This window comes from Hippocampus comes, unplaced genomic scaffold (genome assembly GCF_001891065.2).
Source record: "Hippocampus comes isolate QL1 unplaced genomic scaffold, H_comes_QL1_v1.1 scaffold135, whole genome shotgun sequence".
NCBI lineage: Eukaryota > Metazoa > Chordata > Actinopteri > Syngnathiformes > Syngnathidae > Hippocampus > Hippocampus comes.
Window position 1 is genome coordinate 1,771,585 of NW_017805583.1, and position 27,047 is coordinate 1,798,631.

The 27,047-nt window shown below is 40.0% G+C and overlaps 1 protein-coding gene across 4 annotated transcripts in view; it reads left to right on the forward strand.

The window, feature by feature from the left end:
* grik2 (glutamate receptor, ionotropic, kainate 2) overlaps positions 1 to 27,047 on the forward strand; it is a 135,535-nt gene that overhangs the window by 34,825 nt on the left and 73,663 nt on the right. For all 4 annotated transcript variants that reach the window (XM_019880062.1, XM_019880065.1, XM_019880066.1 and 1 more), the window contains 5 exons: positions 8,010 to 8,177; positions 10,191 to 10,448; positions 13,191 to 13,372; positions 19,793 to 19,846; positions 20,382 to 20,555. In XM_019880062.1, the coding sequence (XP_019735621.1) occupies positions 8,010 to 8,177; positions 10,191 to 10,448; positions 13,191 to 13,372; positions 19,793 to 19,846; positions 20,382 to 20,555 (836 nt within the window). The remainder of the gene's footprint in view (positions 1 to 8,009; positions 8,178 to 10,190; positions 10,449 to 13,190; positions 13,373 to 19,792; positions 19,847 to 20,381; positions 20,556 to 27,047) is intronic.

A 27,047-nucleotide genomic window follows, 5' to 3' on the forward strand; every position in this document is an offset into this window, starting at 1 on the left:
AGATAACCTTAGAATGCTGATTAAAATTGCATATTTGTCTTTTGGGTGCATAAACTGTGAGCCTGCCTGTGCATCTATCTGTGTGAGGAACCTGCAGGCGTGAAGTGTGTGATACCTTCTCTTTCCCCGAAGCTCTCATTGTCAGGGTTTGTTAAAGGCAAAATGCCCAATGTTCTCATGGCTTTACGGCCAACATGATCTCATAGTAAACTAAGTTTTCCATGCATTTTCATCACAATTTCTCCAAATGGAACCATTATCTCAACATTTCTGTCTTTGGTGCTTCCCTCTTCCAATTTGACTCTTACTTTGACACACACGCACAATCACACAACATCTTCTCTGCTTCCCTTTTCTGTTTTGCAGTGCAGTGTTTTAGAGCTGTAGAGACAGGATGAACGATGGATGTGACAGCAGGGAAACATATTATTATTATTGGCATTGGAGGAAACGGTTGAGCTGCAAGAGATGTGGGTGGGAATGTGGAAGCATATTTTGGGTGACTGGAAGTGACTACGAATTCATCTAGGAGTAGATTGGATTTGCATGTCATGACAGATGCCTTCAAGTAGCCGACGGGATACCTGACTTTTGACCCCGTGATTCGGTCTGAAATTTACAGTATCTTAATATGCTGATGTGAACAATTAATGGGGTGGCAGTAGTGCATTCTGAAAAGACTTTGTCAATGGAGTCAGAGGACAGAAAAAGCACGGATGTGAATTGCTTTAATTGTTGGAGGGATGCTAGTCTGCTCGCTGGCTACTGTTGTGGTGCGCTTGAGCAAGGCATCATCCCCACGGATGAACTGGTGCACTCTTTGCGCACCTCTTTCACTTTGAATCCCTCCTTGTATGTCTGCATGTGTGTAATATGGTTCTATACGTGGTATGCAACAAAAATTGGTGTGTGAGGTCAATTTCCCCTTGATGCCGTAAAATTGTAATACATTCAAAACTTCAAATTCCACTGGTTCACATCTACCTTCATTCTTGACAGTCATCCACATTGAACAGATAACAAGTAGCAGGCAGATAAAACAAATTAGATTTTCAGTTGTTTAGAACGGTTTCGCTCATAAAAGATAAAAGATTCCAATCAATGGGATTGGCACGAATGTGAGAAAAAGCTTCTTTTGTGTGTATAATTATTAGATTTTCAACATCTGGGCCATTGGTAAAGCAATGGTTCACATAGCTTCTAGCAGCTGTGCAACCCACAGGGGATCATTTTCTGTTCTCTTACACACTGACCAGTGTTATGGATACAACACTTTCTAAATGTGGTGATTTAAAAAAAAAAAGGGGAAAAAAAAGCTTTTTTAAATTTGCCCGCACACGTCCATGGAAAGACTAACAAAAGCAGGGCAAAATGTCTGAATTCAAGTATTATACTGAGCAAAACAAAATGCCTTTCTTGCATTTATTTATGCACACTCCTTGAATGTACTTGCTGTCTGACCTTGCGAGCAATAAATGAGGCCGCTGATAAAAGATTTCTTTCATGTAGTGTTACCGGCAACCAATGTAAGATGCTCTGACATTCTAGTCTTTTAAATGTGTCTACAATTTTCACCAGCTAACTTTTTAAACACGTGTTTTATTGTTTTCTCGTTGTTTCCAAAAATGTATCTATAAAATAAGAATGACAATATCACTCATCTTCATTATGAATAGAGCATGCTTAAAATGTACCCATTCCTATATTCCTAGCTGAGTCATACAACTAATGTGTTGTTTGCAAGTCAAGGGATGCAGAAAACTGAACCCAGACCAGGATGATAAATGTGTGAAAACTACCGTATTGGCCCGAATATAAGACGGCCCTGATTATAAGATGACCCCCTCTTTTTCAAGACTCAAGTTTGAAAAATACTTTTTGAACAACAAATTAATTTTTATACAGAAAATAATTACAGTACATCTGAAACAAATGATTATAACAATATATTTGAGAGAAAAAGCATGTTATTTTGCCTCATTCAAATCTAAAGTGCAATCACATTCGTAAATGAATGGCTTTTGGTTTTTGAAATGTAAATTACATCATAACTTCTCCTCAGCTGCCGGTTAACCTGGCCGATCTTCGACTCACTTTTCTCCAGATTGTCACTACGTTTCTCCATTTTCTGTTATCTCTTCGATTATTTTTTTCTCTTTTCCTTCTTACCGCTATTTTTATTTTTCTTCTTCATGCTACCGCTTTTTTTATTTTTATTCTTCGTGGCAGGGGTTCACTTTGGCCTGGGGAGTCAAGTTCAGCATTCGCTTCAATGATATCTGGCGCCATCTAGCGTCGTGAATGGGTATAATGTCTAGACCACGAATATAAGACGACCCCCACTTTTTCAGTCTTATTTCAATGCAAAAAACACCGCCTTATATTCGGGCCAATACGTTAATCCAAAATATAATGTTGCTTCAGCTCACATGTTGCTCTCCATCCTCCTTCCTCCATTGCCACTGAATTGTGACATCCGAAGTTTGTGGCCCACTTCACTACATACATAACATGCACAGGATTGTTGTATAGATGGTGGGTAAATGTATGAATGGATGAATTTATAGACATTCCGAAACAGTCGGGCAAAACTGTATCATATTACCGTGTATCATATTACTGGAGAGAACAGCAGGATACAAATGGGGGACTTGTAAAGTGCAAGACTCCTGTGACCTGCAAACCCTTTATTCTGGGTAGTAAAGATCCACTATTGATCCCATTAACGCTGTGAGACTTTATAGACGTCTCTGCTTCATCGCCATCAGGAACAATATAACTTCATTAAACAGAATAATGGATGGGGAAAGAAGGTTGTGTTTGTGTCAAAGGGTGATCATTTGCTCCTATTTTCTCATTTCACCAACCAATTAACCATTAATCTTATCAGGAACATGGCTGTTCCCCAAAGTAGACCATGAATATGTCACATCAGTGAGGTCATGTTGTTGCAGCGGAGTAATATCACCTCTGAAGGAATTTGCCCAACCTTTCCTTTTCCTCATTTTCAACCATTACTTAAGATAATATCACCCACTTGCCTCAGAACAGAAAATCAATACGCCTCTGCTTAGTTCCAAAGCAAAGCTACTCATTTTAGATAAAGGGTGCAAACAATGTGCGCGTTATGCTCAGAGGGGAGCATTGTTTTCAGGGTTTAGCAAATGATAATACTTGACTTTGAAACAAACTGTATTTTCTCTTCGACTTGGAGGGAAATTACCCTCAATAAGCAACTCAAGCCTCACATCAGCATCCAGGGATTTAGCAACAATAACTGCAGCTCTTGCAAGAGGCAAAATGCTCTGTAACGCTGTCTTAACACCTAACTCTCAGTGGGAACGCAGTCATTTGGGAAGAACTGGCAGGCTTCAGACCTTTACAGTATGGGATCAGTTCTATTTTGTTTTTTGCAGGTTGATAGCAGCGCCAAATCTTGCTGTGAATTGATAGTAGTGGGAACAACTGTCTGAGCCCACAATTGGAACCGCAAGATGCTCTCAGATTAAAGCCTTTACTCGAGAGTAATCCTCACCGAAAACTCACACAAGCATGAGCAGGCCCCATAAGATGAGAAAAGAACCCATAATCTTTCGACTGTGAAGAAAACATAATGTGCTACGGACTGGACACTTGGGCATAGTAGCTGGCCACAGTAAAGGCGAATGCCATCTGTAAACGTACGTTAATAACGTGATTAACCTTTAGCTCTGTGTGTAGCACTTGCATCCTAGTTTTGTCTCTTTCTTCCAGCCAGGAACGTGACTATGGTCTAAAACAACGCATTCTTTTTTTTTCCAAAGAAAACTTAAAACTACTTAACGAACCGTCTTATATATCTGAGCATTAACTGTTAGTTAAAGACAAGTCTGAGTTGTAACGGTGTTCGCAGAACGACCCTGAAAATCTGACAATCAAGCTGACGGCTCTGGGAAAAGATTAGGACGTCATTTAAATAAACAAGAACAAAATGTTTAAGTCCTTTCGGAAGTGTGTCTTAAGAGAGCTTTGAAAACAGCAGGGGCATCAGTCAGACCGAACAACATCACCAAATACGCAAAATGACTGATGGGGATTCTGAACCTTTTCCAATCATCCCCTTCATGAATGCGGATCAGACAATAAGCATTCCTCAAATCAAACATGGCGAAAACAGTGGGCTGACTGAAGAGTTGAAAAGATGATCTTTATGAGAGGGACAACAGTCATCTCAATGAGACCTTTCAAGTCAATGCAGGGTCAAAGAGTCTTGCCGTTTTGGCATTTGTGCTGGCATTTCCTCCTGTGTACTGTTGAGAACAGTTTGTGTAGTCAAAACTGAGATAAACTTTTCATTTGTTATATATAAACAATCACTACAGTTAGATCAAATATAATTAAAACAATAATAATACAATAAAGATAAAAAAATGTTAATTTGCAAGGATTTCGACAATTATTTGCCGGTATTATTTCAAAGTCACAGATCTAAACTCCTTTTACTTCTTATGCACCGTGGAAAGCAAAAACTGAGCCAAAACATGTTCAGTGTAATTAATTTTCTAAGACTTAAAAGTGTGAGTGCGGATCGTTGTTCGTCTCTGTGTGCCCTGCGATTGGCTGGCAAACGGTCCCGCGCCTACTGCCCGAAGACAGCTGGGATAGGCTCCAGCGCCCCCAGCGACCCTTGTGAGGATAAAGAGGATCAGAAGATGGATGGATGGGACTTAAAAGTCTTCAACCTGGCCTAATTGGCTGAGAAACTCTTTGCATTACTGTACTTAAATCTTGGATCACACATGTTGCCGCAAAGTGGGTATTTCCATCTCTGACTAGGCTATTATACATCTGGACAGTAAGTGTGAGTTTGTTTTCTGCCACCCAAGAATCAGCCCCCCCCCCCCCCCCCCCCCCCCCCCCCAAATGCTCACTGACATTTCCTGATGTGAGTAGTTCACGAAGGCGCTGACTGAGGAAAGAGGGTCACATTTTGTACTTCTGTGCCAAGATTGAGAAGCACTGAGAAGAAGAAATAAAGGGAAATTACTCATTACGTACTTATATTTAGAGCAATAATCTGTACTCAGGGTACGTCAGATTAAATAAAAGCAGAGATGGATGAATAGCGAGCGAACGTGCAGTCTAAAAAGGCAGATGAATAAATACAACAGCGGATCTGCAATTCTCAAGTGGCTCACTTTGTAGAAGCATCTTCAGTCTTTTCCCTCTAAATCTCCATCAACTGCTACATACAACTCCCTGAAGTATACAGCCTTCTGCTGTTGATCTTGCATGAAAAGGTACAAACTGTTCCGCACAAACAGACCATTAAAAAATAACGCCACCGCTCTTCCAAACAATTACGCCTTGTGCAAGATTTGAACGGATTTAAAGAGCTACAACATACTCCCCTCGAAATCTGATCATAGACACCTGGAGGGGAAACAAAACATCAATCTACAGTGAAAACACGCTCACTAATACAATGGAAGCTTTAAGCCAGACTCTTCAGAGACTTTGTTTGTGAACAGAAATATTTGCCAACTGAAGCAATATTTGTCGGACAGTGTTCGTTAATTTAATCGTAACGTTCCGTAATTATCCAGATAGGGGTGGAGTCCCACAAACGTAGACAAGGATAAGATTATGGTTCAAAAAAGGGTTATGAACAAACGCAAGACCGACAAAGCACAAATAATGACACTGGTCAGCACAACAGGATAAAACGAGAGAAGCAAAAATCGCCTGCGAAAGGCAGGGAAAATACAAACGGAAATTGTCTTGTCTCGAAAGGACAATAGAATCAAATGATGACAAATACCAAGCGAGAATAACTTCCCAAAACTGACGACTTATAAGAAAAAGGAGAGCAATAAAGAAGGAACAACAACAACTGAGGCATTTAACAACTTGTGTGATTCCAATCATACTGCCAATAAGATTGTCGGAAACAGAGAATTACATTGATAATACGATCGTCTGTTGGTCTCATTTGTTTGATGTTTATTGGACCCAACGCAATGTTAGGTAAGGAAATGAATGACTCATGAATCACATCCTCAAGAAATGCCATACCTGCAGACACTTATATGGTTGTTTGCTCTCTGCCCAATTAGTCATAACTAGAAAATACCCTTTTCATTAGCAGTTTCAAGGTGAGTGATATGAATGGGACTTGTAGTTATTGTTCAGTGTGATACAGTTGCTGTCGCTGCAAAATGTCATCATAAAATAGAATGCGGTTACTGTCTGTCCCTAGAGACACATAAGTTGTCTTTGCAGTATTTTCCTCTCTCGAGAGCTCAGCTCAATTAAAGACACTGGTTTTCAGAGAAAATCTTTTTACTTTTGCATCAAAATCAATGCCATTGTCAAAAACTCGTATATGACAACCAAACAGAAGAGAACTGGTCTTTTGAGTTGCATTTTATGAAGCTTGTTGCGGATTATTACCACAGTTACCGCCAGCTCAGGTAAATTATAGCACAATATCCCATGTGTAATATTTGTTCTTGAGTTTGGTTTAAACCAGGAAACCAACTGTGATAAATCCATAGACCATTATCCCTGAATCTCACCGCAGTGGACAGCTTCTTTTGATGGGGAGAAGTCAAACAATGTGTCTCAAATGAGAGCAGATGAATTCAAAGGCAGCTTTCCTATTACAGTGCAAGCACTTTAGCTGATACTTATTCATTCCTCCAGGCTCATTATGGTATGCAAAATAGACCCCCCCACCCCAACCCCATGAGATGAATACAAATTAAAATTGAGATACAGTGTTGCTCGTCAGTGTTATCTTTATTTAAATGTTGGCTTTAGGCTGCAGAGAGCAAACTTCAGGAAGAAGAGAAGCCAACATTTGAAATCGCCACAATGAAACAATGATAGGATTCTTGCACCACATCACCGATCCTGCAGTTTTTCTCAATAAAGTGTTTGGATGGAATCAAGGCTTGAGGTTGGTCCTGCTGTGGAGGATCAAAGGTGGTTGTTGAAGGGGGGAAAAAAAAAGCCGAAGCTCCTGGTGACTGACATCAAGTCAGCAGGGCCAGGCCAAGGGTTAACCCAAACAAAACACTTCAATCCCTCACTGATGCTCTCTACAGCTCCCTATGGTCTCCATTGATTGAATCACAGGTCAGTCAGAGTACATTGATCTAAAAACCCAAGCACCCCCCCCCCCTCCTCTCCCAACTCCTCAGGCCTTATCTCTGTCAATTCGTTTGCTGACTGGCAGGAGTATTCACTGGAGGGCTATTGCTGCGGGGGTCCATGTGTTAAACACACTTTTCCATTCCATGTGCCTTACACTAAAGCCATTATTTCTCAGTTTTTTCATTGGCTTTGTGAAAGACTACGATGACTACATTTCAAAGAGAAGCCGGTTGCTCTCAGGCAATCTCAGTCTTTCACATGCGCCCATGTTGTCTAGGTGTCTGATTGAATCCATATGTGTCTGTGTTTGTTTTAACATAACAAAAAACATTTACATAAATACAAAATAGAGACTTATCCTTTTTTAAATTAATACAGTCAACTTAAAATTTTCAATTCAAGTGATTTTGCAAAGAATTGATTAATGGACAAAGTGCGCAGTTATGTATCATTTTGGAGCGGAAGGCAAGTGTAGTAGTGTTTTATTGAATTTGGTATTTAGTATTTATTGTTTTTATAGAACGCTTCAGTAACCCCATGGAGGAGCAAAATAAATTGCCTGGAAACAGGAAAGCCTGGGCTCCTTAGGCTGCTGCTCCGCAACACAACTCAGGAGAAGGAGGGTGTAGAGCTGCTGAACTGTTCGACACACATTGGAAATGTAAACAAGCATTATTTCGACGAAGGTATCAGTCAATCAGAATAAAAGGTTTCCAAGGATTGAAATGTGACATCCCCTTTATTTCAAAAGTATTAAATTGGCGGTGTTTAGAGTCATTTTATGATGTATCACTCTCCATTCACATTGTGTTGCATGAATGTTGCATGTTGTCAATGTTGTCTGATGAATAAAATTCTTTTGCATTTGACAGGAGGGATATTTGAGTCCGTCGAAAGTGGACCGTCGGGTGCTGAAGAACTAGCCTTTAAATTTGCTTTAAACACAATCAACAGAAACCGAACTCTACTGCCAAACACCACTCTGACATATGACATCCAAAGGATAAACATCTATGACAGCTTCGAGGCCTCCAGAAAAGGTATTATATGATTTTTATTATAGAGCCTATACGTATGTATTTTTGTATGTTTTTTTGCATGTCTGTATGTATGTACAGTATGTATGTATATATGTGTGCAAATGACAATTTCACATGCCTAGTCAAAGAATTTTGAGCCTCAGTTCCATAGCTTGTGAGAATCGAAAACACATCAGGAGGAAATGGCTGAATACTTCACGTATAAACAGCTACGATTGATTGTTTCCACGTAATGACTCAGCGGGAGTAATTCAAAGACGTGTTTTGTCCCCCAGAGCTGGACAATAAAGAGCTATAATCTGTCTACTTTGAATGTGCATCAAGTGGGAAGATTAAGTCTCTCATCAATTACAGGTCAATAGATTGTGGCTAAGTGACTGAGATGACTTCATCATCTAAAATAATGTTTAAGACGGCAAGGTTTAGGAGGGAAATGTTTTGCAGCTTCTTGTCTTTCCATCCATCCATTTTCTGATCCGCATAATCCTCACAAGTGTCGCAGGAGGCGGGGGGTGGGGGGCGGGGGGTTACTGGAGCCTATCCCAGACGTCTTCAGGCAGTAGGCAAGGGACACCCTTAACCAATTGCAGGGCACACAATCAACCATCCACGCTCACACCCACACCTAGGGACAATTTAGAGTTTTCAATCAGCCTGCCATGCATGTTTTTGGAATGTGGGAGGAAACCAGAGTACCTGGAGAAAACGCACGCAGGCCCGCAGGAAACATGCTATCTCCACACAGGGAGGCCGGAGCTGGAATTGAACCCGGTACTTCTGCACTGTGAGGTCGACGTGCTAACCACTGGCCCACCGGGCCGAGCTTCTTGTCTTTCGTGCCACTCAAATAAGTGCAAAGTACCAAAAGTATGAAGGAACTCATTGATGCAGTTTTCCAAAAGGCATCCACCAGAGATAGAAGTTAGAGAACACTTACAGGTAAACAGGAATTGATTCTTCAAGTGGTCTTGGTCTGCTTGTTTGGTGCACACCATGGATTTGATAATGGCGTTCACACCAATGAACCACACCACCAGAGCAATCCCATTTGCGTTTGTTTTGACCGGACCAAGCATGACCAAACAAGTGTGAATAGAAAAGGTACGGCACAAGTTACACCTCAGTCTTATCAACACGGAGTTGTACAGTACATTAAGAGTAGGTTTTACGTCATCAGGGTTTTGGGCGTCGGTCAGCAATCAGCAATCAGAAGGCTTCAAAAGAAAAAAAAAAAAGATACGCGATCACCGATTCCATCAGAAGATGGCACAATATATCTCTTTAAACAACTTGTTTATTTACTCTTGACACCTGCCACAGCGAAAATGCATTGGAAATATAATTTCAACTCCAAAAATCTTTTAAAAACTATTAAATATAATGTAATGTTTACATATTTACAACATCTCCTTCTATGACAATGAAAAAAATTGCATGGACATCGCCAGTTATTCATTTGCTAAAACTGTTGCTATCTTGGTTCAACAGCAATAGTCAAGTCCATACCCATAGTTACCAGCTACACTAATTAGCTTACACATGCGCCTTTTTTGGAAGCTGGCTTTGTTGTCCAAGTCCTGGTGCAGACAGATCACAATGGTTATTTTGTCCTCCATTTTTTTGTCCACTTTTTACTTGCCGTATATGTGACACAGTAAGCACATTCTCAAAGCCGAGTGTCTTCCGTGTAGCTGTACAGATTCACCCCGATCCACGTAAAAAGAATTGACTTTATTTGCAACTGTTTCTCGAGAATAGCTTGACTCATGTTTGGTTATATCCCATATCCCTAAGTTTCGCATAAAATGAAAAATATCGAAATTCAATCCACGCGATCAGATCAGTCTAAAGTCTACTTAAGACATTTTTGCTGTTCAGAATTTTCCAAAGAATTTACATAATAAATTTTATAATACAGCCTGGTGTTTCACTATATGCACTGTATTTCTACAATGTGCATCTAGTTTTGCATAGGTTGGTGTGCTTATTAATATATTTTTTCCTATGCTTCAGCCTGTGACCAACTTTCTCTCGGAGTGGCAGCTATATTTGGGCCTTCTCACAGTTCCTCAGCTAATGCTGTCCAGTCCATCTGTAATGCACTGGGGGTGCCTCACATCCAGACCAAGTGGAAGCACCAGGTTTCAGACAACAGAGACATCTTCTATGTCAGCCTATATCCAGACTTCTCATCCTTGAGCAGAGCAATCCTGGACTTGGTCTACTTCTTCAAGTGGAAAACAGTTACAGTTGTTTATGATGACAGCACTGGTGAGCTTGTATGTCTTATTTTCGGACACTAAAAAATGTATGAAAATGTATGATTCCTCACCTCTTCATTGAGTTTTGGTAATAAAATGTTGATATCAGGCCTGTACACTGTTCAGCACGGGTACAATACAGACACAGACGCATGATCGAGAGGTGGAATGCTGTCTCCAATTGCTCACCTCAACATTCTTGCAGTTTACCGGTTGCCATGCACGGACCCCAGCGTGGCTATTTCTGTGCCCGCAGTATTGTGTAGTCGTGCATGTCACGTTCACAACGCAGCTATAGTTACACAGTGTACCACAACTTTTGTTGGACCTTTGTTGTCACACGAGGCAAATTCACAGATGAGCTTCAACTGAGATTGCACTTCAGAGATTTTTTTTTTGTACTTGTTCCCTTTGTTCAAATTAAATGTAACTTTAGATACTTATTTTGTCGCTGATATCAGCAGCAAGAAACAAGTGCAGCCGCACAAAGTGAAGCTTCCCTGGCAAATTATTATTCCAGTTCATGCACAGACAAGAATTGTGCAGTAACGGCAGCTTTATCCATCACTGGTGAACCCGATATAGATAGATAGATAGATAGATAGATAGATAGATAGATAGATAGATAGATAGATAGATAGTCAATACTTTATTCAGTTATTTTTATTTTTATTTTTAAGTAGGGTCACAAATAAGCCAATCAGGCTATGTACAGTAACATATGGCAGGGCCAGAGTTGGATGCCAGCCTGAGAGACAAGCTGCCAGACAGCCCTGAACGCTCTCCAACACAACGGAGTATTGCCCTGCTCAGAGTCCTAAGACAACGTTCTTTAATGCGGCTTGTTCTGATTAAAAGAGCAACTTCGCGTCAGCTACAAATTAGGCTGTTGCTGTTTTTATTTATATCCTAAGGCCAAGGCATCCGCCACATAAACAGTAAATATTGCAGTGTCTTGAATATTGTAGATCTATGAAGTCACATATGAAGGTTAGTTGTGCATTTCCATATAACTGGACCAAAAATTTACATTGTCTGAGAATTATCATTATGCTGTAATATTTTTGCATAACATTTAACAATGACGCCAGTCATTTCTTAATACCTCAATATCTCAAAATGATGTGTTTGGCTGGTTCTTTGCCCTGGATGTCAACATCTTTAGGAAGGGACTTAGAGAGTCTGTTAATTAATTTGCAAAGTGGCATACAGTGATACCTTCACTTATAAGTGAGTTTTTCATGACACTAGCCATGGCTCGGCCAATTTTTTGCCTTTTGTGTTGTAAGCTTGGATTGGAGTTTCAAATTCACTTTACAATTTCAATGGAAACTCTTATAGTACAGAGGTGTACAAACTTTTTCCTTCGAGGGCTGCATACAGAAAATCGAAGGATGCAAGGGTCACTTCGAAATTCTTCAACATTAATTAATTAAACATGCTAAACTCAATCAATTACAATTACAATTATATTAGGGGTGGCCACCCCTGTATTCCATTCCTGAGCTGAACAGCAGCTAAATATGGCATCTCCACATTCAGAATCAACACAAGAGCAATCTGTAGTAAAATGGCCAATTTGAAAGCGGATACTTGAGGATGAAAATTAATGTCTTATGATGTATTCACAAAGCAGACCATGACACAAAGCCAAGCAGGAAACCATTTTTGCTTCTAAAAATGAATTAACTTTATTAACCACAACATTATGAAGAGAGACATGCAAATCCCAAACAAGAATTCCGGAACTGAGATTCAAAAAGAGATCCTGACAAATGTGAGGCAGACGTTCCAAACACGAGATCACTTTGTGACCAATTGTAAATCAATGCTTATAAGTAAAATATTTGTATTTGTTCTTTCAGCATAGACACCGTATTGAGATTCTGAATGGGCAAATTCAGTGCAGCAATCACACCCTAAAATCACACCCGTGTTGTTCTGAACAACGGCATCGTTTCAGGAATGGAATTGAAAAGTGGTCGAACAATCTCTGTATGAGCAGTTTTTCCGCAAAGCGGGGAGCAAACAAGCAAATCAATAACCACAATGGGACTTGTCTAATAGTTCAATGTTGTAATGGCATAACGGAGATGGCAGCAGCATGTGTTACAGCTCTGCTAGCCAGGCATGACATCCTTACAACTCCCGAGAAAACTGCTGCTACAGCAGCTGTGGCAAGAGAGAGTTTTGATGAGGCCATAAGGGAGAAGAGACTATGAACCAAAACACTGGCTTAGAAAGATAATTTGTTCCATGCATATGCTGTATCCATAACACTGACAGCCTTCTTTTTTTGTATAGATTCTTTGTTTTCCCTCGAAGTAAAGCAAGATTGACATGTAACGTGGTGTTGGAGGAGGCAGACATCGAAAACAGGCAGGACAGCGGCCCTCACGGACCAGAGTTGCTCACCCCTGGTCTAGAACGCAACCAGCGTTCAAAAAAATAACTGTCCAAATGCAATCTGTACATTGTTTTTCACAAAAATGAAATGAGGTGAATTTGTCTGAGTTTGAAAGAGTAATTACTCAGTTACCATTTAAAATGAGTTGAACGGATGCTAATATCATACAGGGGGTACAATGCAATTGCTGGCACCAGCTTCTTTACAAGCACTTCTTACCTTGTTTCTTTGGACAGGTGTATTTTTGAAAAGGTCCCTGTATGCTGAACCCGTTGTATTTGCTTTCAAAAAAAGCATGTCATGAGAAAAACATGCAATGGTATTTTTTTTCTGCTGTTTTACAAGGTCTAATTCGATTACAAGAACTTATCAAGGCCCCATCGCGGTACAACATTCGATTAAAGATCCGGCAGCTTCCAGCAGAGACCAAAGATGCCAAACCGCTTTTAAAGGAGATGAAGAGAGGGAAGGAGTTTCACATCATCTTTGACTGTGGACATGAAATGGCTGCTGGGATCCTAAAACAGGTGTCCATCTGTTTGTGCGTGTGTGTGTGTGTGTGTGTGTGTGTGTGTGTGTGTGTGTGTGTGTGTGTGTGTGTGTGTGTGTGTGTGTGTGTGTGTGTGTGTGTTGATTAATATGGAAAACACACAATTGCAATTGAGCAGGATGTACACTTGTTATTGACTCTGGAACTTAGATACTCGATGTCAAGAAGTCACTTGTTTCAGGACACCAAGAAAACGACTGAATTATGAAAAAAAAATGGGTCTGATAACAGGTACTTGGAAGATAAAGCTACCTTTGGGGCGAAGGACAAGTGACAAATGAAGAAAAGCAGTGCATGTGTCCTTCCAGATCAGATTCCAGTAGAGGGATAGCGAAACCAATCTCTTGCTCAGCAAATAAAGCAGCTAGAAAAAGATAGTCTCTCAACTGCAAGTTTCACCAAGTGTGCACTTCTTACTTGTGTCTACATGAGACCCAATTCAAAATCATCCAAATTGCACTGCAAAACATTGTGTGTTGAAATTACTCAATTTTATGTCAAGAAGTTGCACACAATAAAATCATTTGGATGTAGATACATATTTTTTGGAAGTCAATGAATAGTCGACTTAAAAAAAAACCCTGTTTTTTTTGTTTTTATTGTACATGGTTCCTCTCTAATTCATCTCAAAAACAACAATTGCAATCCATTTTAGCAGCTGCTCTCCAAAGTAGGACAGAATAATTGGCTATACATTGTATTCAACTAAACCTTGCAAATGTTTGCTCATGTAACAACATGACAAGAGAAACACATCTCAGGCAAAGTCTCTCAAACTGGTAAGCGTCAACGCTCAAACCACAAAGTAGTATATCAGGATCTTTGTCATCTTTCTTGTCCGTGGCAGGGAACAAAGTTCCCCAAAGGGCTGGCGTTTACCGTAATAGTCACATTTTTTTTTCTAGCGTTGGCGACTTTTATTAATGACCAAATTTAATCATCAAACGTTTCTATTTTTCCAGGTGATGTTGCGCCCTAAGTATGCTAGGAGGGATCATCAGTGGTGCGGTATATTATTCAGTTTCACTTCATTGATCATTATTATTTGAATGATAGCCATTCATGATAAATTCCTTTCAACACACCTTTCAGGACACAGTACGTCACCTTCATAAGGTCAAAACAAATGGGTGAGAAAAGAAATCATGCTGCAATGCCAACCGCATTGATGCGGTTGGCATTTGATCTCGCTGATCAAGTTTAATGTATGATACCTTCTGTGTGTGCAGTCGATACATCTGTCGCGTCGGCTTTAGACTCCATCACTTTGTCACAAGAAATGCATTGTGATGAGATTCTCATTTAAAAAATGATCATGTTTTTCCTGCTTACAGGACTGATCAAATATTAAGGACTTGACAAATGATTCACTCCCAACACTGTCGCCCTCTCAGGGGTTTTAATCAGGGCCAAAGTGTTGCTGGAGAAGGTCAAGGACTCTTTTCATTAACAATGCCTCGGGAGGGGGGCTGGGCTAGGGTTGAAAGTACACCGGGAGAAAATAGTATACAGTGGACAGGGGCTTAGTTGAGGTGATGACCCCCTGCTGATCATGTAAAAAAAAAAAAAAAAAAAGCGAGGTAGGTTGAGTAAAATTGTTTGATGTTAATGGAGACAATAAATGACAAATTAATAGTGAATGTCAACGCTAAGCATTATGTGGACTAAGTTGGTCATTTTTATACTCTATGTGTGAAAATAAAAACCGCAAACCGTGAGGCTTCTATTTAGTTTTTTTTTTTTTTTTTTGTGGGAAAATGAAAATAGTAGGATACTCATGTTTATGGACAAAACTCACGATTAAAGTTCAGAAGTAGTGAATTGGAGCGAATAGTTATTTGCATTTTGTATAGCCATGTTCATTGTTCGCAAAGACTTGTTCTGGTTATGAAAACTATATTCGTATTTGGAAATGATTGAACCTCAAGTGTTGAGATTTTGGTGGGCTTAGATCCTTCTCAGATTTCTCGTTGGTCCCCGACACTTTTTATGTTTGGGAATGACTGCCTGGGTAGTGTTTAATTTAATTTTATTCCCAAAAATATAAAAAGAAGTTCATAAATTCTCAGTCCATGGTGATGGAATGTCAACAATGATATTTTTGTTTGCTTTTATGGAGGACAAAGAAAATCTGACAGACTTAATTTTTGAGAGCGTGAACTCAGTGATTTTCCGAGGTTCAAAAACGTTTCACTTCCTTCGCATTTTTGTTTGCAATAAGATGGCTCGCGAGAACAACATTTCATCGAAAAGTGTTGCCATTGGACATTTTTTAACCCACCTTGTGACATTTTGTTTATTTAGAGAGGAGCAGTGGAACGCAAAGGATGATTATTTTCTAATTAAAGTTCGCTTACTCTTAAACAATCCACCAATTCCACTTTTGATATGATGGCTGACCCCCTTACAGGGGTTATAAAAAAACTACACACCGCTGGTCAAATGTCAGATTTTTGTGATGCTGTATTACCAACAACAACAACAAAAAAAACGACCAATTTAAATAATTTCTAAACTTTTACTAACTAGAGATGTGGCTGTGTTCACAATTAACCAATCAAATCAAGCTCATGATAAATGGGAGTCACTACAAACCTGACACAATTGAATGATGAAGCCCAAATAAAGTTGAGGTGCTATGGTAACATAAACTACAAGTTTTGCCTTGCAATGTGGGCCAGACAATTAATGCCCTGTTTCGATCTACTGTCACAGATATTACAGTTTTGTCTACCCCTCTGTGAACTCATAGACAAAACTTTCTCTTTGGAAAGATGCTTACAGGCAACGAGGGACTACAGAAATAAGTGATTCTCAACACTGAACGTTCCCTCAAAGTTTTGCACCAGATAGCGGCATCCATTCGCCCTTCCTCTATGTTTAATCATGCTCCATACAATACTAATCTGTGATACTTATTGATTTTGTGAATCTTAGCATAGCAGGCAGGACCCTGACACCAGATTACAGCATCACACTGTTGGAATGGATTGGCATTTGGCCATCACACACACGCACACACAGAGAATGAGAAGAGAATTATCGAGAACCAGGGATTCTACTTTGAAAACTCATCTCCAAGGTGCTTTTAATGATAGATTGCAGTGTAGGAATTCAAGGTTGAGCCCAGACAGAAAGGGATTGGTCTTTCTTCTTCGATGGTCTCATTGTTTTGATCACGATCCAAATTTCACTGCCACAGGGTGAGGAGCGCAAGTGACAAGGTGATAAATTGAGAGTTTACTCTCTGATCCAGACACCTCAAGCAATTTGAAGACACAGGCTAGGAAATACTAACACTCAAGACCGATACGAACTCCGCAAGAACAGAGAAAGGTGTTCATATTTCTTGAGCGAGAAAGAACCAAACCTGTTTTTTGTTCTGGCCAGGCATTTAATACTTCACAGCTATTTGCAATAATTCCTCATTTAGCCTGCCAACTGCAAGCATTGTGTGTCTTTTGTAATGGATGCTCACTTCCATGCACACTCTTTATGCTGTCTCTATTTTCTATGATAAAACTATTATTATAATAATGATTATAAATTTGCAAATTTCCCCATTGTAGGACAAATAAAGGTTTTCTTATCTTATAATCATTTATTATGACTATTTGCCCATTACCGATCCAGGGTGTCCCCCGCCTACTGCCCGAAGACAGCTGGGATAGGCTCCAGCACGCCCCGCGACCCTAGTGAGGATAAAGCGGATCAGAAAATGGATGGATGGATGGATTATTATTATTTTTATTATCCACATGTGATCTTCCGGAGCTAGAAATGTCTTTCTCGGATAAACTGTGGTTAACCTATGTTAAAATAAATACATCTGCATTGTGTTTGCTGATTTCTACGCTGTTAATACAAAGGCATAACCCCTTCATCGTAAGGGATATGCTACAGATCAAACACCTGTGTCTCCCAATTTGACACATTTCTGAATCATTTGACGATGCATCTAACAGCCACTTTATTATTTATCACCTTCACTCTTCTAGAATGTAACCCTGCCTCTTCGATGCTCTTAAATGCTTGTCTACCCTGTATAGTCAAGCATCTGGTGCACCTGCCCACATTCTTCCTGCATCACCACCTACTCAAACACTTCCTCTGGAGCACAACAACATGGCACATGCCCCACGGTATTAGCTCATGTTTTCTTTTGTGGGATGTGTAGAGTTTCATTTAATTTCAAGTTTCCTTCCCACTCTCAAGTCTTTGATTGTGTGCTTTCTACAAGTCTTTCGGCTTGAACATTTGCTGTATTTATAAAACTCAAGACCAAATCCTACACATACTTGCATGTCTTCGAGTAGAAGAAATGTTCTGTTGTGCTTTTGGGTGTATGGGCATCTATTTCCAGGGCTAAAGTGAACCTGAGACTGTTAATTTATGATTTACTGAATGTAATTTCTTTGCCTCCGCTATAGATTTTACAGTGTCTATACGTTTTTGCTTTTTTGAGACATGCTCTGTCGTTTCATCGTTCTAAAGTACTCAAGAGCACAATGCATGGTCACTAAAAAAAAGAAAAAAAAAGGCTGGGAGCAGTGTTACAATCCTTCCGCATAACGGCAACTGAAGGGTCGAACATGGGTGTAGGAGATGGGAATCAAGAAAAGCGGTACATTAAGGTTTTGACTGTTAAACACACAACCGCACAAAAACTGGGGAAACAGGGGCGCAATACAACAAGAACACATGACATGATACCTCAAAAAAGAGTTAACACTACAGTACCAAGTCCCGAATCCCAAATACCTTTGGTACAACATAAGAATGAAATGACTCAGAGAATGAATTAAATTACGCTGAAGATCCTGGAACTACACCTGAAAAAAACTCACTGAAGAAAAGAAATGAATGAATGAATGAATGAATGAATGAATGAATGAATGAATGAATGAAATAGCTATATGAAAAAAGGGCACCAAAACACATCATTACAGAAAAAAACCATTGGTACAAAACACACAGCCAGTATGGGGACTGACTGACTAACAGCCATGACAAGACACGCAACACAGCCAGCCAGCTCTGAAGCCAACAGAGTCCTTTTTAAACTGTGGACTTAACCAGTGCAGCTGGTGGCACTTCTGAAACCAATTGACAAATCAGGCCACTCTCCCCTACACCGATTGGTTGTTTACATCGGGGATGAGGACTGCCAATCTGAGAGGAGCAGGTGGAGCTCTCCATCACACAGAGAGATTAACCCAAACACAATTTAACGGCCACCAAACATCATGGGCCGAAACAGTGGTTTGGAACAACACTTTACTGGCAGGGTTAGCAACTACAAATATAGATTCATCAGCAGTGCTTTCATTGGTTTTTGTTTGGATACAAGCATACAGGATACTCTGTAAAAAGGATCACCCGCAGCGGATCCTCTTGTTGCATGTTGTCTTGAGAGGGAAGAAATTTCATCTGTGCTGTATGTTGCACATAGAGCACATTTGATAATAAAGTTGTACTTGACTTGATCCCTGAACCCCAAACTTATAAAAAAAATAAAATAAAATAAATGCAGATACACAGAATTTTATTTTCAATGACACGTCTTCCTTTTCCGATCTTTGGAGGGGTCCTCAGTTTACAGTGCAACCAAATTGATACGTCAGACAGGAACCGTAGTCAAACTCACCGATGCAAATGCAGAACTGTAGTCATAATTACAATAAATATTTGCATGTAAATGTGAAACGACACATAGAAAATGTGTGTCGGCAGTAATTGAGTATGTCTTCTTGTGCTGCACAACCGCAGCTAGTTTTTTTTTTTTTTTTTTTTGGTTTGGTTTTGTAACCTTGAACTCTTGTATGTTGTGAGTACCCCGAGGAACCAGTTGCTTATTTCCTGCATACACAGTTTGAGATTTTCCTCCAACCTGGCCACTCTCCAGAGACCAGACTGGCCACTGAAAGGCACAAGAAAATCACCAGGGGGCCAGCAAACAGGGCCAACAGAATTTGCTCTGAATCCAACAAAATCCAACATAAGATCAGACCTCAGGTAGCGGCTTGTGAGGAGAAAAACGATGAAGAAACTTTGCAACAAAGACACTACTCGCCTTTGATTCAAATGATATGATAATAAACATGTTTGGCCATTAACTTCATACAGCTGTTCTTCCCTGTGCATGAAACATTTTGAACGGACAACTGTACTGAATTGACGTTATGTTTTGTTATCCTCCAGCATGTCAACTGTGTTCTTATTCATTTCCATCTTTGCTCAAGCTTCCAGCAGCGAAGCAAAATGTCTTCCTTGTCACGATAGATGATTTACAGCCAGTCAATACAACCATCAAAGAAATGCTTAAGTGTGCGCATATTCAATCTTGAATATCTTACCTTTGTAGATATCTCACTCTGTCCTTCTTTCAACTTCTCAGGCTCTTGCTATGGGGATGATGACGGAATACTATCATTATATTTTTACCACACTGGTAAGTAAAACTGTCTATACCTACTTTACATAGAGACCTGATATTTGTATACCAAAACAGAGCATGATGTCTCTCTTTCCCCCTAATTTATGTGTCTATATTTTATCTGTTTGATTTTTTTTTCCTCATTTCACTGTGATCTTTATCATTTAAAAAAAATAGATGCTTGCCAGGAGATATCATTAAAAAAAAAAAAAAAAGAGATGTTCGGTGTTTGCTTCTTCATTATCCAACTATTATTAAAACCTAATAGCTTCATCCTGGTCCTTTTGCTTTGACTGTTCCCCATAGCTGACTTTCATTTCTCATGAATGTTTTAAATTCATCCTGTGTCACCCGTAACTTCAAACTGCAGTAAAAATGTGGAAAACAAATCCTTATAGGCCATAATCAATTGAAAAACAATTAAGTTCAGTAAGTAACTAAATAATGTCGGGTGACGTTTCATCCACTTCATCAACAGCTGAATCATTTGTTTTCATAAGTTATTTAGTATATTATAAATTGGATCTAATTACTTTGTTTGTCCTCTCAGGATCTGTTTGCCCTTGATTTGGAGCCATATCGGTACAGTGGTGTAAATATGACTGGCTTTCGGATTCTCAACACCGAGAACAGCCAGGTGGCTTCCATCATAGAGAAGTGGTCCATGGAACGACTTCAGGCTCCCCCGAAACCTGAATCTGGTCTACTGGATGGCTTCATGACAGTAAGCTTCTTCAATAATGTTTCAAAAAAAGGCAGTGCTATTTTTGTTGAAATTGCATGTGAGCTATTAAAAGCTGACGCTGAATTGAAATGCTGTGGAATGAATTGAAATGCTGTTGACCAGTTCTGGGTTTACCACGCCTCTTTACTAAAATCAGCTAGGATAGAATCCAGCATACCTGTGATCCGAGTGACGATGAGCGCGGTACAGAGAATGAATGGATGGGTGTTCAAAAATGATATGCAGTGTTTGGAAGTAATTCACATCACTGTTAATTGACCTGCATATTGCGGAATCCTTGTATCTCCAAAATCATCATGTTTTAGGAAACCATAATTGCCGATAGTTGTCTCACTATGCCCTTGACAACCGAGAGACACCTTTCTTGCACACAAAACTGGTAATGGTACAGTGTAAAAGACTTATTTGGTGGAGACATAAGCCTCAAGCATTTGTGTGCTTTACTGACCAAAGTATTGAATGAATACAGTATGGATGACCCTGTGATGAACATGGAGAATTTTTTTTAATTCAGCATCAATGCTATTTAGAAACATAACTGTGAAGGTGACATCCAGTTGATCAACTGCACCATCAAACATCCTTTGCACTTCATATATTTGCCACTCAAATCTTTGTAGATCCATGTAGGTATGTAAAAGAGAATAGACTCGCCAGGTTAGACAAGCATTTGCCTTTCTTCCATCATTTTCCAGTTATCTAGGGCGTTTGGTTGTTGTTGTTTCTGATCGGGGGGCATGCAGCCTGTCATAAACTAAACTGTGCCTCATGCTTCTTTCATACCACACCGTTATCTGGGATTGCTGCCAAAAAACATCAACCCTAGATAGACAGAGAATGGAATCGAAATAGAAATGTTAGAAACTGAACAGACAACATTAAGAATGACTCTGGGTGGATAAAGGAGAGATAGAAGTTAAAAGGTCATTGTTGTTGTTGTTGTTTTTCTTAATTCCCAGAAGGACTCGACAGACTTGATTTGATGTAGTAGCTTGTTCTTATTGCTGTTGTGATGTAATGGAAGTGGCAATAACAGTCTGGCTGATTCATAACTATTCAAGCACTGTTTTTTGTTGTTGTTTTTTTCTTTCTGAACAAGCATGTTTTTGTAGAATTTTGTTGTGAGGTTAGTTGCTCAATTTACATGTCGTTTTTGTTGCATTTGTGGCTCAGTCAATGTTCCACACTCGAGACCTGAACTGGACCATGTATTATAACTGTCCTTTAACAAAAAAAAAAAAAAAAAAGCTCAGATAAAGTTTTCGATCAAATGTACTCCACAGAGTCCACAAAGTATTGATTATGATGCTCAAGCTACATAAATATTTGAAAAATGCAAAATGCCCCTGTAATGTGGAGATATTTTCAATGATGTGACAGCCGAACAGAAAATAGAATTTAGGATGACTTTTTTTAATCATTGACAGAAGATGAATGCCTGAAAGGACTGTGCTGCGACCCCGTCCATCAGTGTGTTAGTGTATGAATTAGAAGTGGGGATTGAGTCATTACACAAATGGCAATCAGTCAGAAGCTAATGCTTATTGACAGAGTGCAAGAGTAGGTACAGGTCTGATTAACGGTTGCATTTGTGTGCTGCATTTACAGTTTTTGGTGCTTGAGTGGTGAGCTGTTAATGTAACATAGTAGTGAGTGGTATTTACTTTAGTTCATTGGGCTCCCCTCAGTACCACTGACTTGCAATAAATTGTCAAAATGGAAGGGAAAAACAACACAAGATGTATGTACATGTTAAGTTGGTATGGTGTTTACATTCTCTCTCTCTCTCTTTATCTCTTTATATACGTATATGGGAGTAAAGAGACTCTGAAATGTCTTTAAAGTTTTTCATTTCACGGCCGAGACAGAAATCACACTCTTCATCCTACATCTGAGATTTGACTTCCCGACGGACCCAACAACATTTGAATGCAATCAGTTTTTGGCCAGCAAACACAAACTGCAAAGTGTACACATATTTTGATATCAGGCCCTCAGCAGAGGTTTTTGCTGTTTGAAAAGATATTTTCTGATATGATTCATTTGATCCTTTCCGTGAGTGATTATGTGCTAAATTGAATGCTGGAAAATGACACATTCTCTCTTTGGTTCAGACTTTCAATGATATATGTCAAAAAAAGACATATTTTCCCTTTTCCTATACCAACAGGTACAGCATTAATATGACGATGTGTGGACAGAAATGACACAGGAGCAATTGAGTTGCTCTGAGTACCTTTTTGAAGTTAGTTTTGAAGGTTGTAAATAATTATTTGAATAACAATGAATTGTCTATTGTTATTTTATTATTATTTTTTTGTATTTGCATACATTGTAAACTAGTAACTTGACCATCTATCTGAACCTTGCAAGAATATAAATTTAAAGCAAAATTGGCCAGGCTTAAATAACCTTTGGCTTTTGCCAGTGCCATTCAGTCACCATTCTTTATGACTGTTGATTGTTACATTGTTGAATGTTGTGTAATGTACTTTGTGATGACAGAATAAACAAAGAAACAAAACAAAGTACAGGGGGCAATAACTATACCCACACCTGCTCAGCATCTCTCACTGTGGGCATCTCTAGAGTGGAAGAGAGTCCAACCCCTCTCGAGAAGACTGGTACTAAAGCCTGAGGCTGTGTGTGGAGGCAAGTACAACTATGGCCTTCCCTGCCAGAGAGGTGATTCTGCGTCCCAAGAGAATCTGTCCAGGGAGCAGACCGCCAAGTTCCCAGACTTTGGCTGCTGCCCAGCTCACAGTACACTCGGCCCCTTTGGCCCCTCCCACAGGTGGTGGGCCCATAGGAATGGAATCCATGTTGTCTTTTCGGGCCGTGCCCAGCTGGGCCCCATGGGTGCAGTCCCGGCCACCAGGCGCTGGGTATCGAACCCCACCTCCATGCCAGAGGGGGGCCCCGGTGACCCGTGTTTGGGCAATGGAAAACGAGGTCCAATTATATCACCCAAAGCCATGCTTTGTCTGGTCCCTCACCTTGTACCAGTTTACCTTGTGGGACCCTGTCAAGGGTAATAAAGCTCTTGACTACATAGCTCCTGGAATCATTGGGACACAAAAACCCCTCCACTACAATAAGGCGATGGCTCAAGGAAGGGAGGTTGTTTTTAGCTTGGAGGCGGGGCGAGGGGGGGGGGGGTTTTACTAAGATTGTTGACGTTTTTTTGTTTTTAGTCACGGCAGTACACTGTCTAAAAGGTATCCTAATTGCTAAACTAGATCAGTCACAATTTTAGAACAGAATAGAAAAGCACACTTATACGGTGCACGGATAATAATTATTTGTGGGTCGGGGATCTGAGAATTGGTATGTGAGTGGGTATGTTTGGTTAGGTCCCTGCATCCTCATCCTGCGTTTCTGTCTGGAAGTGCCGGTGGAGCTGGTGGACCACCCTGCATCCCTGGTGGTGTCCTCTGGTCCAGCTGCCTCCCAAGTAATTGGCGTGAGGTCAAGAGTGCGTTTGGCTCCTCCATCCTCATTGTGCCTGCACAGCAAATCTGGACACCGCTGCTGGCAATGTCTGCACACAAGCATGTTCCCCAGGACACACACATGAAGATTGACGGAGGTTTAAAGAAACATATCGGCATCAATGTAATTTTGCTCTCGCTCACTCGGGTTTGGAGGGAACACCACACCAACTTCTCCCCTTATCCAAGCTTATGGACTGACCTTTTCCACATCAAGGTCATCTTGTTCTTTTTTGCTGCTTGACAACACACTTGGTATTCAGAGGAACTCCATTGCCCCTCTGTCCTTTCTGTTCACACATTACCATAAAAATGCCATATCTGTGGGTACAGTTAAATGCAACACAGAAGGAAAGCTATTTCGTTTTTGACAGATATCATTTAAAGTCTGATCTAAACAGAGTTATGGGAAAAATCTGACATTTCCCGGGATTCATATTTTCACAGAATCATTGGAACCGACAAATGGTGAGCGCCAGGAAATGATTAAATGAATCATATTAGAAATGTCTTTTCAAACAGCAAAAGCGCCCGCTGAAGTCTTGTGGCCAAAATATATGTACACTTTGCAGCTCGTGTATTCTAGCCAATAACTCTGCTTGCATTCAGTACTGCATGTGACTGATGGTCATTCTTAGCAACAAACAGATTTACATTATATTTGTCTATTTTTTTATTGGGCTCTAAAATTATACATTGCGTTGGAATATGTATCATTATGTATTTAGAATTTTACAAACATATTTACTTTGTATGACATTTCCTAATTTAATATACTGTACTTGGCGGTGAGATGCACAGTTTTCCTATTTTCATGTGTTGCTGTAAAGAAAAGGTGACTGGACAGATAGTTTGTGGTGATGTGAAGAGGGGTTATTAAGTGGCTTGCAACAATAGCACATGACTGTTGAATTGATGGATGGATTTTCTTCTCTTTCCACCTGTTCCTTTTTTCAAACTGTCAGTCATTCCTTTTCACTACAGACCATCATGAATGGCAGAGCGTACTAGGACACATGTTTTGCACTGGTTTAAGGGGTGAATGGTTTGAGGCGTTCTTGCTGATTGGCGATGGAGGCCTTGTCTGGTGCTGACCCTTGGCATTGTTCAGGTATGAGGCAACAGGGGATACTAAAGCTGTCAAAGGACACAGAAAAGACCATGAGCCTGTTTATGCATAGCTGTTCTAAAACCCACTCATGCTGCAATTGAATCCTGTTGAATAATGTCATTTGCTGTCTCCCAGAGACGTCTTTTCTCATCTAGCATTAGTCCATCTGTTTCCCTGTATGCGTCAAGTTGTGTCTCATAGAGTTGGATCTGGTTCTGCAATTGTGCACATGCTAGGGAATTTGGAACTTGGCTGTGACATGTTGGGGGGCAGCTGGCACTCCATGTGCAGAGGCTGGCAGGGCAAAGCTAGTAAAGACATCAAACTGTGACTCTAGTAGACTCTTTAGCAAGCTACCTGAAATGTACGTTTGTTGTCACCAGATCTCGAATCGGTTGTACATTGAGCTCATGATTTTGGTCTTTATTGCTGCAGTGGAAAATGGAAATGTGTTTTGAATATCTGGCCTCTTGTGCAAATCAAATGCTCGGAATACCTCACAGTTTGATACAATTGTAATGACAATCTCACTCATACAAGGCAAATATGAAGTTTAATGTTATGAATGGTTTAGTGGCATGAAACAGCCATCACACTGGATGCTTAGTGTTCATTCCTAGGCTATGTCATTGCGTCATTGGCATTGCCATGATGTTGGTTGCTTGCATGCCTTGAATCTCGCAAGATAATATATAAATACAAATTACCGAAATTATAAGAACTCAAGGAGGGTAAATTAGTTGCTCACACATACTGAACAACCCACATTGACATGTTCAGGAACAAACCAAATAAAGTTTCGGATCCCAGAAATGCAGACCCAGACAAAAATGCGATTAATACAAATGTTTATTATCAAAAACGTAAAATCGACAAAGTCTGAAACAGAAAACGCTGGTCACAAGGATCGGTCACAAGGATCTAGGGAAAAACAAGGAATCAACCAAAGACAAGGTAATAGTAACACCAAGAATACAAACAAAATCCCAAGAGTCCAATTTACACGAAAAAACAAGAGCAGGATCAAATGACTAAATAATGAAAATACTTAAAAAACGAGGACCTAAGAAAGCAAAACGATTCTGAAAGAGATCGAGAGGTCTAGAAAACAACACTTGAGCATAAACACCAAGCAAGATCAATAATCCGGCAAGGAGTGACAGAAGTCGTAGTCCTTAAATAGAAGGCGCGATGATGATAGGGAACACATGCGCCGGCTGGAGGGAAACGCCCTCCACTCCAGCTGGAGCTGAAACAAAACAAACACGGACAGACGTGACACACATTTTCTCCCGTGACTGAGCTAGACAATTTTTGTAATCATGCTCCTATTAATATTGATCACTGATGATGATGGGAAGAATCATAAGAACACAAATAGATTTTTTGGGTCTCACAACTGCATTATTGTGAATGACTGCCAGTTTTCTTGTGATCAACTGGTAATCAGTCTTGGCACTGGTTCAGTCAGGTGGGATTGACTCCCACTTCCCTGTGACCCTGGACAAGATAAAAAGTATACAGTATGTAATCTCTCTTTGGAACTGACCAAGGAACAAATATGGATTGAGCGCATCCTTCCTGCTATGTGCGCCTTATAAATCGGTTACAATGATATATTGTGGTTTTAACTTCTTTTGAAACATGAATCAACACTTTATTATATGTCACTTTCCTAAAACTTTATCACGTGACTGCTGCCACAGTGTAAATTTCGCTCTGTTAAAGGGGTTTTTTTTTTTTTTCATAGTTTGTCCCCAGATAGCAGTTTGGCATGCAGAATCCACCACAATAGGATTTAATTTAAAGCACCAAAAGGCGCAATAACCGACCAGGATTCAATCTTTGGCCACGCTGAATTCTAGTTAA